The sequence below is a fragment of the Canis aureus genome, chromosome 21, assembly GCF_053574225.1.
Source record: "Canis aureus isolate CA01 chromosome 21, VMU_Caureus_v.1.0, whole genome shotgun sequence".
In the NCBI taxonomy this organism is placed as follows: domain Eukaryota; kingdom Metazoa; phylum Chordata; class Mammalia; order Carnivora; family Canidae; genus Canis; species Canis aureus.
The window spans coordinates 15,249,761-15,266,275 of NC_135631.1; the positions used below are offsets into that span (position 1 = coordinate 15,249,761).

General features: G+C 35.3%; 1 protein-coding gene across 1 annotated transcript; it reads left to right on the forward strand.

Moving 5' to 3' along the window:
* Positions 1-219: 219 nt before the first annotated feature.
* On the forward strand, positions 220-1,152 carry LOC144293272 (olfactory receptor 4C16-like). Its single transcript, XM_077864359.1, has one exon. The coding sequence runs from the start codon at positions 220-222 to the stop codon at positions 1,150-1,152; it is 933 nt and encodes a 310-aa protein (XP_077720485.1).
* The last annotated feature ends 15,363 nt before the right edge of the window (positions 1,153-16,515 follow it).

The following is a 16,515-nucleotide window of genomic DNA, read 5'->3' on the forward strand; positions in this document are numbered from 1 at the left end:
ATAAATAAATAAAATCTTTAAAAAAATAAAATAAATAAACAGAGGGACAAATGAATGGTTGAAGTGACTTGTAGGAAAGTATCCCTAATACATCCATGATGAGAAATATTTATTTTTCTTAAAATATTCCATAAAACCACATATCACACCATGAATTAATTCCTTTATTTTTTACAGATCAGTAACTTCACACTCAGCCTTCTCCTCATTCGTGAAATCATGCACCTGAATAATAATGTGACTGAGTTCATTCTGCTTGGATTGACCCAGGATCCTGTTAGAAAAAAAATAGTGTTTGTCACGTTTTTGTTTTTCTATTTGGGGACATTGCTGGGTAACTTTCTGATTATTACTACTATCAAGACCAGCCAGACACTAGGGAGTCCAATGTACTTCTTCCTTTTCCACCTATCCTTGTCTGACACCTGCTTCTGTACTTCCATAGCCCCTAGAATGATTGTTGATGCACTTTTGAAAAGGGCCACAATCTCTTTCAGGGAGTGCATGATACAAGTCTTTTCATTCCACTTCTTTGGCTGCCTGGAGATCTTCATCCTTATCCTCATGGCTGCTGACCGCTATGTGGCCATCTGTAAGCCCCTGCACTACACAACCATCATGAGTCGACAGGTCTGTGCTGTGCTGGTGGCTATTGCCTGGGTGGGGTCCTGTGTGCATTCTTTAGCTCAGATTTTTCTGGCCCTGAGTTTACCTTTCTGTGGTCCCAATGTGATCGATCACTATTTTTGTGACTTGCAGCCCTTGTTGAAACTTGCTTGTGCAGATACCTATGTGATCAATCTACTGTTGGTATCCAATAGTGGGGCCATTTGTACACTGAGTTTTGTCATGCTGATGTGCTCCTATGTTGTCATCTTGTATTCTCTGAGAAATCACAGTGCTGAAGGGAGGAGGAAAGCCCTCTCCACCTGCATCTCCCACATCATTGTAGTCGTCTTGTTCTTTGGTCCTTGCATATTTATATACACACGCCCTGCAACCACCTTTCCCATGGATAAGATGATAGCTGTATTTTATACACTTGGAACACCTTTGATCAATCCTCTGATTTACACACTTAGGAATGCAGAAGTGAAAAATGCCATGAAGAAGTTATGGAGGAAGAAGTTGATTTCAGATGACAAAAGATGAATAGGAGTTTCAAATTTTTCTTCACAGTTTGGATTTGCCTAGAAGTCCACAGAGAATGTTATCTTTTTATTGTGGTGTTAGCATAATCTGGGGGCTTGAGAATTCATTTCTTCAAGAATGAACATATAAACCGGTTAGTGTTGAGTCAGTTTCATGCAGAGGAAGAGACAGCATCAGGTACAAACAGCCATGTCATGACAAGTGCTTTAGATGTTCACTACTGTGTCTCCTCTTGCCTGCCTAGCATCACTGTGGTTTTAATTTAGTTTTTCCCTATCCTTTTTCATGTTGACTTCTGGTATTCTCTTTATAGTTACACTTTTGTATGCTTGTATCCACAGCCTGGCTGGCTTTTCCTCTTTCAAATGGCTTCCTTTGTATTAGACACTTCATTCATACCATATTTGATCATGGACTGTCAACTTGGATGTTTTTTTTGTGATTGAGCAGAAAGCACCAGATTCAAATAATTGTAAAACCTTCATATTTTAAGGGACAGTCTATAATCTAAGCAATCTCCCTTCTGTTTTTGGAGTTATACATCAAATTCTTCTCATTTATTTATATCCTTCTAGAACATATTGTGAATATCACCCTTTTGAAGGAATCTTTTTACCTTAGGAAGGTTCTGAGAATTGGGGTAGTACTCATATTATTCTTTTTGTAAAAACTACTTTTTGCTTCTACATTGATCACTCCTAACTTGGAGGAAGCTTTAAGTTTTTCTTAGGTCATACAAGTTATAAAAAAAATTTATACTATTGGGTTATTATGATTGAAGCATAGATGGCCCAAATTAAGTAGATATATTCATGAGGGCTAGAGGTAAAGCATACCAGCAACCAATTGCTGAAATGGGGAATTTGAATATAATAACTGATTAAGAATGTTAAAACTCAGAGGACTCTTTTTAGGCTTTGAAACGGAAATAGTTAAATTGTAGATATGAATTGTCTTAGTGAGTTTTAATATAATCTAGAAAAGAGGGTAACATGAGAAATTTATTGGATTAAAACTGCATTTATGCAGTGAAGAGGGATATCACCCTTTGTTATCATCCATCAACATCACGGTATTGAAATACGTGATCACTAAGAATCTTTCTGATTTCAGTTTGTTTTCTTATTTGTATTTTTATCCATATAGAAAATTTAACATGAGTATTTTTATTTTGTACTTATTTTTATTTACAAATTACTAAATTATGTTAAAATTATGAAATCTGTATTAACTTTTTCGTACCAGGAACCTCAGAACTTCTTAGCTTGAGGAGCACCTGACTGGCTCATTTGGTAGAGCATGTGACTCTTGATCTCAGAGCTGAGTTCAAGCCCCATGTTTGGTGTGGAGTCTACATAAAATAAAAATTTAAAAAGAAAAAAAGAACTTAGCTTGAAAAAAAAAAAAAGATCATCTATTCTCTGCACTGCTTGGGAAAGAAATACTGTGAATTCCACAATGAACACTAGTGACATATATAGATCACTTTTTTTTTCAGATTCAGAATTTATTCATCTCAAGCAGTTTATCATTGATAATAGCTGCTGATTTTCCTCTTGCAATGGTCGCACTTTAGTAAATCTCAGTTGGCAGCGTTTTATTTGAAGTCCTCTTCAATTTCAAGACAAGGCATATATGAAAAGGGGAGTATGTTGGATCTAATTTAGGTACCTCCCCAGAAACACTATCCAACATGTCTTCTGGACATGCTTCCAATATGGAATTCCCAAGGCTGCTGTCACCGTGTCTTTTGCCAACAGAAATTATGATCTAATTCCAGTTCAGAATTTTTTAATAAAGATAGTGGAACTGCAAAGGTGATAGAATATGCAACTTCACCAGGATTTTCTTTCTGAAGTCAGAATTTTGATACAGATTAGGACTCTGATATGTAAAGGAGACACATTTGTGTGGGGAAGAGGGAGAACTCTGAACTCACAGATGATCTTACATCTTCTTGGTTGTCGTAAGTAGGTCCCTCTCCCTTGAAAGAGGACAATAACAGTCTTCCCTTGCTTAGACACCTTGTGATTACCTCCTTTGAACAAGTCAGACAATGATATTTGGTTTTCTCATGAGCTTCCTCCTATACCCTTCTTTGCTTCCAAACATGTAACTAGGTACAAGTCACAAGGAAGGCCAAGCAGGAAAGTCCAGTCTTGCTCTAGGAGGATATGTCATACATAAGAGAATCAGGAATCTATGGCCACTATGTACAAGTGTGACCTAGGGGAACACTTCCTATTGGGGGGGGGGGGTGTGTTATTACAGTGTAGTAGAATAGAAGTTTAGAGTTGAGGTCTATCCCAATTGGCTTTTTCTGCAGACCTACATTACTGGGGTTGCATCATCAAATAACTATGTTGTTCACTTTACTCACAGAACTATTAGATCTTTTGAATGGAACTATAAGACAGAGCTACCAAAAGTATGAAAGACCTAATAGTGCTTTTTATTTTAATCTTAGGTATTAGCATGTCCTCAAATTCTGTTTTATTCTTGGATGTGCTAGTTTAGGAGTGAATATGATTTAAACTCAATTCATACTCAGAGAGTCCTAAAGTAAATTACTTAAAGAAATTAGATCCCAAAGTTTCTAGGTAGAAAAATATGCTCTCAGGAAGTCATCAGTGTGTCCATTTTCAAATGGAGAAATAATAAGCCCAACTAACAGAATCACAGCTTGACATGACAACTGAGGATTGAATATAGGGTATATATGCATGCATGCATATATTATTTTTAATTTTTGCTTTTTAGCATTCTTAGAATCTTCTTTATTAAATTTTTAAATTTTTTAAAAGATTTCTATTTATTTGATAGAGAGCACACAAGCAGGGGGAGTGGTAGAGGGAGAAGCAGACTCTCCACTGAGCAGGGAGCCTGACATGGGGCTCAATCCCAGCACCCTGGGATCATGATCTGAGCTGAAGACAGACGTTTAACCAACTGAACCACCCAGGGGCCCCAGAAACATCTTTATTACAAATGCTTTTAAACACTTCTCCACCTGTATTGAAGAATGGAATAACTTCCATTTACTGATGCTACACAGTTCTCAATGCAACTTGCAAGTTCTTATTTTTTTGATGACACTCATATTGCAATATATTAATGTATCAAAACAACATCTTGTACACCATAAATTTACGTAAGATATTTCCATTTTTTAAAAAGCAGACATTCTTTTTAAAAGGGCTATGTTGAAGAGAAATTTTGTTTTAAAATTTGGAGGTACTAAGGCAACCTTGGTGGGGAGTGAAAAACAATCACATTGAGATTTCCTTAATAAAAATTTACTGACTTTAAATAATGTTGCCTACTGTTGTACATAATTTTTTTAAAAAACTTTTTACATTTAAAAAATGCATATGTCTGAAGATAGATTTTTTTCTTTTTGACGTGAGGCACTTACCTAGGATTTAAAATTTGCTGTTAGGGGTTGAATTGTGTCCTCCAAGAAAAGAATAGTCCCTAGTACTTTAGAATGTGACCTTATTTAGGAATAGTGTGTCTGACAATTGACTTTTGATTGCAATGTAATGTACTAACATTAAGTTCTGATGGTTGAGACATTCATTTCAAAGACATCTCCTGTGCAGTGAACACAATGCCAACTACACAACTAGATGAGGAGCCAGACTGCCCCACTCATGAAGTCCCCTTTCTGGAAAGCTCTAGGTGACCTATAACGGACTATTTGAGTGACCCTGTGTTTTTCTTCCGGTACTTTAATCCCACTCCTATGTTTTAAATTCATTAGTAGGATCATGCCCTGGGCCAAAAGCAGCACTAAACCCCTGAGCCACCCAGGCTGCCCAGTACCCCATTCTTGACCTCAATAAAGGCAGAACCTCAGAATGGCAAGCTCTTTCTGTCTCTCCCTGTCTCTAACTGTGGCCAACAAGGTGGCCCTAGGTGTGTCATGTACCTTTTGTGACTTGTGAATAATAAACCTTGTTTTGTCAAAGTGCTCACTTAATTGTTTCACTTGAGGAAAGGAGGAGAAACTGAAAAAGAACACAGGCCTTTCTTTGGGGTCTCAGAATTGCAATTTGGGGAGCACAAATTTTGGAGTAAACAAGAAAAGTGTCCTGCTCATGTGGGGAAAGCAAGGGTTTTTTTATGAGAAAGAAGAAAGGTATAATCAGATGATTTAGATTAAGAAAAAGAGAAGAAAATTTAATTTGGTACTGACAGATGAAGCCACTGTTGATTACTATCTTTTCTTTTTTCTTTTTTAAGAGACAGAGTTTGGAGATGGGGCAATCAGAGGAAGAGAGAGGGAGTCCTAAGTATTCTCCACACGCAATGCAGGGCTGGATCTCAGAACCTTGAGATCATGACTGAGCAGAAATCAAGAGTCTGATGCCTAACTGACTAAGCTACCCAGGCATTTGCTTTTGATTATCATCTAATTGATTATTCTACTGAAGCTGTCAAGCAAAACTATTCCTGGTTTGCAGTAGTTAACTCTTCTGTCCTCATAAAGTTCTTATCAGTAGTTTTATGGTCCTAATGACAGTTGTTTTGTTGGATTTTGTGAGAAAAATCTTGAAAAATTAGCACTGCTCTGGCCCAGTTAAAGAATTCATTCATTAGAAAGGAAAATGGAGCTTCAAAATGGAGTCTCTTGTCTCCAGAAATTTTCTAGCTGGCAGTTAGCAGGAAGGCAGGTAGAGAGGGGTTGACTTTCAGCTCCCAGATGTCTTTGCATGTGGCCCCTTTGTTTTCAAAGCTAGGAATGGGAAATTTTATTCTAATTGTACTTTGAATCTTTCTTATTCTTCTGTTACCAATCAGGAAAAAAATTTTTCTTTCTTTCTTTCTTTCTTTCTTTCTTTCTTTCTTTCTTTCTTTCTTTCTTTCTTTCTTTCAATTCTATTAGCCAACATACAGTACATCATTAGACTCAGATGTAGTGTTCAGCAATTGTGGGATTAGATAAGTTCCAAACATTTAACTCGAAGTCAGCATATATCAGTAACCTTAATTACATTTAGAAATCCCTTTGGACATGTAATTCTACATATAACATTTTAAAAATGTTTTATTTATTTATTCATGAAAGACACAGAAAGAGAGGCAGAGACATAGACAGAGGAAGAAGCAAGTTCGTTGCAGGGAGCCCGATGTAGGACTAGATTCCAGGAGTACGGGATCACACCCTGAGCCAAAGGCAGATGCTCAACCACTGAACTACCTAGGTGCCCCTACATTTAACATTTAACATATGATATATTATCACATTTCCAGTCCCAGGGCTATGGCAGGAAATCCTGAGGGGCATTTTGGAATTATGTCTACCACAGTGTTAAAGAAGTTTTGAAAAATTATGGCTTTAACCCCAAAATGGAGAATGTACAACTCAGTGTTTCTAAAATGAGGATAGCTTTATCTCTATTAAATATGCCACCTTTGCATCCTATTCCAAATGTTATCCATGAGGAAAATACGACATTCCCTTAGGTGTGGAGTAGTCTTAGAGGAAGTATAAGTAACATTTTATATTTACTTAATCATTGAATCCAACTAAATATATGAGCTTCATCACGTATCTTATACAATTAACTCAGCTATAAAAAATTGTCTACATAAATGGACATATCAATGCCATGGATGAGGGCCTGGAGTGAGGAACTGACATTTCAGGATGACAGAGTTTTGCACAGTGACCTATTGTCTGATCTTGTTCTTTTTTTTTTTTTTTTTTTTTTTATTGGTGTTCAATTTACTAACATACAGAATAACCCCCAGTGCCCGTCACCCATTCACTCCCACCCCCCGCCCTCCTCCCCTTCCAACACCCCTAGTTCGTTTCCCAGAGTTAGCAGTCTTTACGTTCTGTCTCCCTTTCTGATATTTCCCACACATTTCTTCCCCCTTCCCTTATATTCCCTTTCACTATTATTTATATTCCCCAAATGAATGAGAACATATAATGTTTGTCCTTCTCCGACTGGCTTACTTCACTCAGCATAATACCCTCCAGTTCCATCCACGTTGAAGCAAATGGAGGGTATTTGTCATTTCTAATAGCTGAGTAATATTCCATTGTATACATAAACCACATCTTCTTTATCCATTCATCTTTCGTTGGACACCGAGGTTCCTTCCACAGTTTGGCTATCGTGGCCATTGCTGCTAGAAACATCGGGGTGCAGGTGTCCCAGCGTTTCACTGCATTTGTATCTTTGGGGTAAATCCCCAGCAGTGCAATTGCTGGGTCGTAGGGCAGGTCTATTTTTAACTGTTTGAGGAACCTCCACACAGTTTTCCAGAGTGGCTGCACCAGTTCACATTCCCACCAACAGTGTATGAGGGTTCCCTTTTCTCCACATCCTCTCCAACATTTGTTGTTTCCTGCCTTGTTAATTTTCCCCATTCTCACTGGTGTGAGGTGGTATCTCATTGTGGTTTTGATTTGTATTTCCCTGATGGCAAGTGATGCAGAGCATTTTCTCATGTGCATGTTGGCCATGTCTATGTCTTCCTCTGTGAGATTTCTGTTCATGTCTTTTGCCCATTTCATGATTGGATTGTTTGTTTCTTTGGTGTTGAGTTTAAGAAGTTCTTTATAGATCTTGGAAACTAGCCCTTTATCTTGTTCTTAATTGTCAATGACTTCTGTCTACAGATTGTGATCTGAATGCTTTGTCCTGTAGATATTTCCAAGTTTCTTTGTAAATTGTATCAGAAAGTTTCTAATAATAATAATAAATAATAGCAGTAATACTAATTCTAATAATAATAGTGACTAAGTATTACTGACGTACAAAATAATTGTACTTATAGGTAAAGAATCTAAATTTCAATGAGATAAGTGTCTTACTCAAAGTCACATAGCTGGTAAAAGGTACACCTGGGATTCAAATTCAGACCCTTTGTGTTCAGTGACTGAGGTGGTAAACATGAAATCATCCTGGACATCTGGCAAATGTATGTCATATAAAATTGCTTCTTCTTCTAAATACTTAAGATGCATATCTAATTAGGTTTTGATGCCGTTGTTATGGTACATCTTTCAGCCATCTCTCTGTTTTCATTCACATGCACACATGCATGCCCACACACACAAAATAATCAGTCTTCCTTGCAGTGTTTCTGACATCAAAAACACAAAAATGAAATTGCTTAGGTAGTGAAATAGAACTATAAGTGTAATTCAATAAAAACTGAAAACCAAATCCTTTAAATTTTATGTTACTTCACCATCATCAATTAATCAAAACTATAAAAAATATCTTAGCAATTTATTTTGTTGCTTTTGAGGTTCTACTATGAGTGGGATGTATATGCTGGGAAAAAAATGTATCCAAAGTTCAATTCAAAATTTAAGGGTAATTTTGAAATATTTAGTACATTATATTATTATTTTAGTAAAAATCTATATATACTTCTTAAGTGCTTACTCTGTGTGAAGTGTGATAGTACTTGTCACAGTCATTGTAGGATCAGTAAAGTATCTTAGCCAGGGTCAAATTCTACTGTACTAGTTACTAGCTGCCTAGTCTTGTCAATTATTTCTTTGTGTCTCTGTGGAAATATTAATCATATCATCTCATGGGGTCATTATGTGCATTACATTTTAAAACTCCCTTTAAAGTCCTTAGCACAATTACTGGCACATTGTAATGACTTTTCAATGACTTCTGTTACACTGGTCATCATTAAAATTTAAATGAGAAACAATAGACCTAATTTTCATTGAGTTAGTCTGTTAAGAAGATGAGAGAAGAATACCAATATTTAAAAAATAGACACAAAACCCCACAAAACAAAACAAAAAACCCTTGGACAATCTATGAAAGGGGATTCAAACAATCTGGTGAAATCAGGTATTGGGAATGTAATGGGATGACTTGGAGCATGGAATTAGGTTTCAGAAAGGTGATATAATGAAGATGAGCCTTGTGGGAATGGGGACATTTAAGTTTGACCTTAAGTATTTTAAGCAAAAGCCCAATACCTTCAATATTAATAAATAATTAGCCTTGGTAATGGAAGCAATGAAAGACCCTTCATAAATATAATGAATGCATTCGGGTTTATTCCTTGTGTAGAAAGTAATAAGGCATTTCAAAAACTTTTTGGTCACTGACCATAAGACCTACATTTGATGTTTAATATCATATATATTTTTAAAAGATTATTTATTTATTTATTCATAGAGACACACACACACACACAGAGGCAGAGACACAGGCAGAGGGAGAAGCAGGCACCATGCAGAGAGCCTGACGTGGGACTTGATCCTGGGTCTCCAAGATCATACCCTAGGCTGCAGGCAGCACTAAACCACTGCGCCACCAGGGCTGCCCAGGATCATATATTTGAAGCAATCTAAAACAAATCTATTTTAAAAAGCACATTTGAAAAAACAAAAGCAATAGCAAATTAAAATCACCAGAGTTTATTTTTACTAGGCTTGTCCAAGAATTCCTATAGGGATTGCCATTGACACTGCACCCACATGTTGGCAGTGCCTTGAAATACTCTTCCTGGCTTTTCCCTTGCAGCTTCTCCAACAGCCCCCAGACTCCAAGCATTTAGGGAAATAGACCTTTCTGCTCATTATTGCGCCAAAGGGAAAAAAGGCAAGAAAGGTAGACCCAAACGCAATTGTGATTTTCCTTCCAGTTTTATGATATACTTCTCATTTCCTATTCTGAGTATACATAGTTAGTTTTTAAGATATATTTTGTAGTTTCAAGTTTTTATTTAAATTCCAGTTAGTTAACATATAATGTAGTATTACTTACATGAATAGAATTCAGTGATTTATTACATTTTAAATATAATTAGAAAACTACTTACCAAGTGTGAGACTTTTTTCATTACTTTTTTGTCCTAATAGATCTATTCATTCTTTTGATTTTGAAGTTTTTTTTTCATTTATAGTCATGAGTTCAAGAAGACAATGATATTCCTTTAAATATTAACTGGAATCGGCTGATACTAAAAATGTGAGTTCTTATTTTTTTTCTTTTCCATCTTTTCTTTATTCTTACCTTTTCTATTTTTGCATGCCTGAGTCTGTGTTATCTCTCTGAGCAGCTATAGAATCATCATCTATCCTTATCCACTTGTTTTCTAAGGTAATTTTTTGCATGAATAATATTATAGAAATATATCTCCTTGATAATGATTTCTTTTATAAGCTTTTAGGCCTCTAATTCGTGTAACAATTCAGCGTTTTAATAGGTGACAAAACAACTTTAAAATGTCTGTGTAATAAAAAATGAAAAGTGGGAATGCTATTTTGAAATCCTGATTTCAAACTTCAGAATATTTAGCTGCCAGATCAGGAGGCTAAGAGAAATTGTGAAATGTTGTGTACTCTACTTTAGATAGAAAAGCAATGATAAAAAAAAATACCATAAAAGTTTGAGAAAAAACAAATAATTGAATGAAATAGATGATAAAGTGAATAAAGATAGTAAGAAAATGATTGAAAATTAATTGATAATTTTGATAAGCTGGCAAATGAGTCAGTAAATCACTTGATTAAAAAAATTAGTTCTTTGCAGCTGGAAGGATCCACGAAAAGTGTAATTCCTAATTTTCTGAAGGAGAAATAGGTACGCAAAGAATTTGAGAAACTTTTTCCTAAATCACACGGTTCAGGAAGTAGCAGATCAGGACAAGAACCTCTATTTCTTGCCTCACTGTGCCATAGGTCTGTTCTACTGAACAATAATCCCTGATATTTGAAATGAAGAGGGATAGTATGGAAGAAAATTTCAATGTTCACAGTTAGAGAAGTTTGAATTATGTAATTGATGACTATTCATTTAACAAAGATAGACTAGATATATATTAAAATTTCAAAAACCTGCAGAAAACTACAAAATGACCTAAGTAAAATAGTGGCATGAAATAATTGTTTGCTTGAAGTGTTTGATTCACTTATTCTAAACAGTAAGAGAAAGACTATATTTTGCAGGGTATTGGAGGTCTTCATGAATAAATTTTTACTTTGGTTTTAGTTCTCCCATCTATGAAAGGGGAAATCCTATTACCTACTCCAAGTCTTGGTCATTAGTCTGGTATTTTCGATAGTGGTGAATTGTCAAAATACTTTAAGACTTCTGTAGAAATTTATATTCAGTGGCATGTTAAACTCACTATTCCAGAGCCCCCTTGTCCTATGAATGGTGAAGCATTTATAGAATATTAGACATTTTTAAATTATAATGAGTTTATAATGAGATAATACTTAGCTAATTTTCATGATGTATTAAATGCACATATCTGCACCTAATTTTTTTTAAGATTTTATTTATTCATGAGAGTCACACACAGAGGGGCAGAGACACAGGCAGAGGAAGAAGCAGGTTCCACGCAGCAAGCCCAATGTGAGACTCAATTCCGGGTCTCCAGGATCACGCCCTGGGCTGAAGGCAGGTGCTAAACCCCTAAGCCACCCAGGGATCCCTGTACCTAAATGTTTTATAGGAATATTTTAATCTGATTTTCACAATAATCCTATGTGGTTGGTCTTATTATTATCACTATTTTGCAGATGAAAAAAACAATGCTCAGAGGCTTTGTAACTTGCTTAAGATTATTTAAATTTAGTGGACCATATATTGGAATGCATTCAGCAAAATTCCAGCACTCTCTTCCACCAGGATGACCTGTCTCCTTTGAAAATAAAATTGCCAATTTTATTTTAGGAACTGAAGATTAGCCATTCAGTCTTGTGCCCTATGAAATATTTTCTGTGAGACTAAAGACACCAAGATGATCCTGAACATCAGGGGTTGGGTATTTTCCTCCCCTTTAAATGCATTTTTAGAAGTTGTAGTAAGGCAGAGCAAACATCAATGTCCTGACTATCCCTTTTAGGATGCTTTCTGGTGTAGATTTTCGTCATAAACATGTTCCAGCAGAGATGAAAATTTTAGGTAATCAGAAGTTTTAAGTATGGTGACATTTCTAAGTCCATACCTATCAGAGGCTGTTAACGTTTTGCGTAGCACCTCTTGATTATTTATTAATCTCTGTTGCAGATTTGCTGTTTCCTTCTGTTAAAAGTAAAATAAGAGCTAAAGTTAGTTCAGCAGGGGATCCCTGGGTGGCTCTGCGGTTTAGTGCCTGCCTTTGGCCCAGGGTGAGATCCTGGAGCACCGGGATCGGGTCCCACGTCGGGGTCCCGGCATGGAGCCTGCTTCTCCCTTTGCCTGTGTCTCTGCCTCTCTCTCTCTCTCTCTCTCTCTCTATGTCTAAAATAAATAAATAAATAAATAAATAAATAAATAAATAAATCTTAAAAAAAATAAAGTTAGTTCAGCAAAACAAGGAACCATGAAAAGAGCAAATTATGAGCTTGTGTCCTCAATAATAAGAGCTAGAGATTTGATAAATCACCTTGAAATCTCTTTAAATCCTATTAGGATTGCAAAAGTATAACTAAATGTGCTAGTGCTGATATAAAGACCAAATCCAGATATAGGTGTAAAAGAGATACAGATATTAGTGCAAAGGTAGATGCAGATATAAATGTGTTTCCTGTTTCCTTATATCAAATATCTCCTCATGAAAGAGTGTGGAAATTGGTTACATATGTGTCAGTATAGTTATATTTACATTTTTATTTTTATTTTTTATTTTTTAAAGATTTTTTTTTATTTATGAGAGAGAGAGAGAGAGAGAAAGAGAGAGAGGCAGAGACACAGGCAGAGGAAGAAGCAGGCTCCATGCAGGGAAGCCTGACATGGGACTCGATCCTGGGTCTCCAGGATCATGCCCTGGATTGAAGGCATCATTAAACCACTGAGCCACCCAGGCTGCCCAATATATTTACATTTTTAAATGACAATTGATGACATATGATGCTTGAGGAAGAGCATCTATGTCTAAACATGCTAAAGTCTTTGAGGAAACAATGTAGTAATTAGTGATAAACAAGTTATTTGAGTTTACTGAATTACTCTTCATTCTGCTTTATTTCATTCCTTATGTGTTGTGTTCTTCTTAAACCATATTATAAAACGATGAATTTGAAATTAACTTTAAGTACAGAAGTAATAATGAAATATAATCTCTTTAATAAAGAAATTAAAACATTGTATAACACTAAAATCCCTTTTGGCCATCACCTTTATTTCTGAGAATTAAATCTTTCCTTCCACATTTTTTCTATTAATTTATAAGTACAGAGGTTCTCACAGAAACTAAATGGCATTCTGTGACTGTGTTCTTCTTTTTTTTTTTTAGCATGCACATTATTATACTGTGATTATTTTTGTGTACTTCATTATGTTTTCCACACGAAAGTATGTCTTAGTGATTGGTATCATGTTAGATGTCTCCTAGGTATCATCAAACTATTGCCTAGTTTTCCATAATGAGAACATACTAGCCCTTATTTCCGTTCTATTTTCAGGTTTTAGATCAATTCTATTTTCCAAATTTGAATGAGTCTGTGAAGAATATCCTTTTGTATAGTTTCTTGGGTAGTTTTGCTGGGTCACTCATAAAAAATTTTAATGAATACCTTTTAAAATTTTAGTTTTATGAAGTCGATGAGTGAGAATATAATATCTCATTCCTGTTTCATCTGCATCTCCCTAATTCTAGTGCGGTTGAATATTTTTATATTTTTCTGGGCAGTTGTGATTTTCTTTCTATGTATTGCCTTCCCAAAATGTTGCTTTTTTAGAAAATTGGGCTACTTATCTTTATGTGATCGATTCACAGGATTTATAAATATTTACTCCCATTTGCTGCTTTTAAAAATATTTGGTTTATATGAAGTCTTGTCATATGGAAGATTTTAAAATAGATTTTATATTTTTATGAATTTGTTTTATGTTCTTTGCTTTAAAAATGTTCCTACATAAGATATAAACCCATTCTAAATATTCTCAATTTTGTTCTTACTTTTTTTGGATACATTTGTATTTTTTGACCATCTGGATTATAATTTTTTGTGCCTTATGAGTGATTTTTTTTTCAGAGAGACATTTAAAGTCCTCAGTTATTAAAATTCAAATCAATTTGATTTCCTGGACTTTAAATCAATTTGAAATTTCAATGTAAATATGGAACAAATTGGGATCCCTGGGTGGCTCAGTGGTTGAGCGCCTGCCTTCCACCCAGGGCATGATCCTGGAGACCCAGGATCGAGTCCTGCATCAGGCTCCCTGGATGGAACCTGCTTCTCCCTCTGCCTGTGTCTCTGCTTCTCTCTCTCTCTCTCTCTCTCTGCCTTTCATGAATAAATAAATAAAGTCTTTAAAAATATGGAACAAATTCCAATATATATGAATTAATTAATTAATTAATTTTTATAATTTTATATATTTATTTATTGACTGTCTTCAAGTCCAGCAATCTGTCTTTACCTACATCTTTTTAAAAAAGATTTATTTATTTATTCTTGATACAGAGAGAGAACACAGCCAAGAGGGGCAGACACAGAGGGAGAGAGAATCTCAAGCAGACCCTGTGTTGAGTGTGGAGCCCAACTTGGGGCTTGATCTCATGACCTTAAGATCACAAGAGTTGGACACTTAACCGACTGAACCATCCAGATGCCTCTACCTACAACTTTTTAATTGCTATAGCTTTATAGTATATTTCAATTCTGAAAGATATGTCTATCCTCTTTGATCTTCCTTTGAAAAAGTTAGATTAGCTACTCTGGCTATTCTTTCTAAATTTTAGAATCAGATTTTGATGAAAAATGTCAGAATTTTTGTTTTAACTATTGAATGTATTAATTGGGAAGAATTGACATCTTTCTTATATTGATCCTCCCTAGCCATAAACATGGTATAATCTTTTAATTCGTTATAATCTTTTTAATCTTGTAATACAATTCTATATTCAATGAGGGAATTCTGTTTTTAAGGACAGAATAGGGACGCCTGGGTGGCTTAGTGGTTGAGCGTCTGCCTTTGACTTAGGGCGTGTTCCTGGAGTCCCGGGATCAAGTCCCACATCAGGTTTCCTGCATGGAGCCTGCTTCTCCCTCTGCCTATGTCTCTGCCTCTCCCTCTGTGTCTCTCATGGATCAATAAATAAAATCTTTTTAAAAAAGGACAGAAGAGATAACTCACAGATAAAGTGACATTGGACTGTTTATTTTAAACAAATAACACCATAGCCCAGAATCATTGCAACTGTTTTTATTTACGTGATATTTTTCAGAGATTTTTTTCAAGAAATTAGACCACAGGTTGTTAATTTTTGGTTCATGGATGGAATTCAAACTGAAAGTCCACAAACTCCATCAAATCCGATTAAAAATGTATTTGTATGCCAAATGTACATTTTTCTAAAAGTAAAAAGTATTGTTCAATTGTTGTATAACCCTTCACAAACTGGCTGACACCTGTTAATCAGTCTGTATTGTTTATGTTTTATAGAGCTGGGCATTGAATTTGGCAGTTTTGTGATACATTTTTTTGCCAAAAGGAAGTAAGAGATATAGTTTAATATTTTGCACCAAAGCAATATGTTATTTTTAATTAAAATATTTCAGGACTGGGGACCATGAGACTGTTAAGGAAAGAAAGTGGTTAAATTAAAAGAAATACAAGGTTTTAAAACAGATCTAGTGAAAAAAGGATCTGAATGCAATTTGACCCTGCAGGGGTGCTGTCTTACTGGAAAGTGACAGAAAGTGGGACTAAGGGATGAAAACTCCTGAGTTAGACTGAAAGGTGAACTAGGAAATGAGGTCAATTCCAGGAAGCCACAAATATACTGGAACCTCATACAGTGGAGCATCTCTTCCCCAATGATCTGATCTTTGCTCAATGTTCGCAGAAAGTTGTTAAAGGCACTTTATTAAATTGTCATTTAGAGATCTAATATTTAAAATGATGAACTCACTAATGATTAATGATGCTACTGAACTTTCAAGGTTCAGAGGTTCAGCACAGATTTAGTTCCTGGGAAGGACTGAGAATGATAAGACTGCCCTTGAAGAAGAGATAACCTCAATACTGTTTATACATAACAGAGATTCAAAAATTACTCTTAAGGTATACTACTGAAATCACATCTCAAAATTAACCTAAAAAAGAACATTTCATCTTCTTATTATTTGTCCTGTTTTTCATAGTAAGCATGAGACTTTGGGATTTATTATATTTTCAATTAATTATTTGTGCTTTTATTATTAGCATATGGCTACTCTAATGAACTATATCTACTTGTTGATAGATTGTATGTATTTTGTATACTGCTGCACCCTTAACATTAATTTTGGTGTTTGCATCATAATAAACAATCTACATTTATTTATCAAATAAATGAGTGACTTTTAAAATAAATCAATAATTTTAAAAAGTTGGGTGTTACCAGTATGTTAACTTTCCCCTCTACATAATCAGACCCACAGAAGCA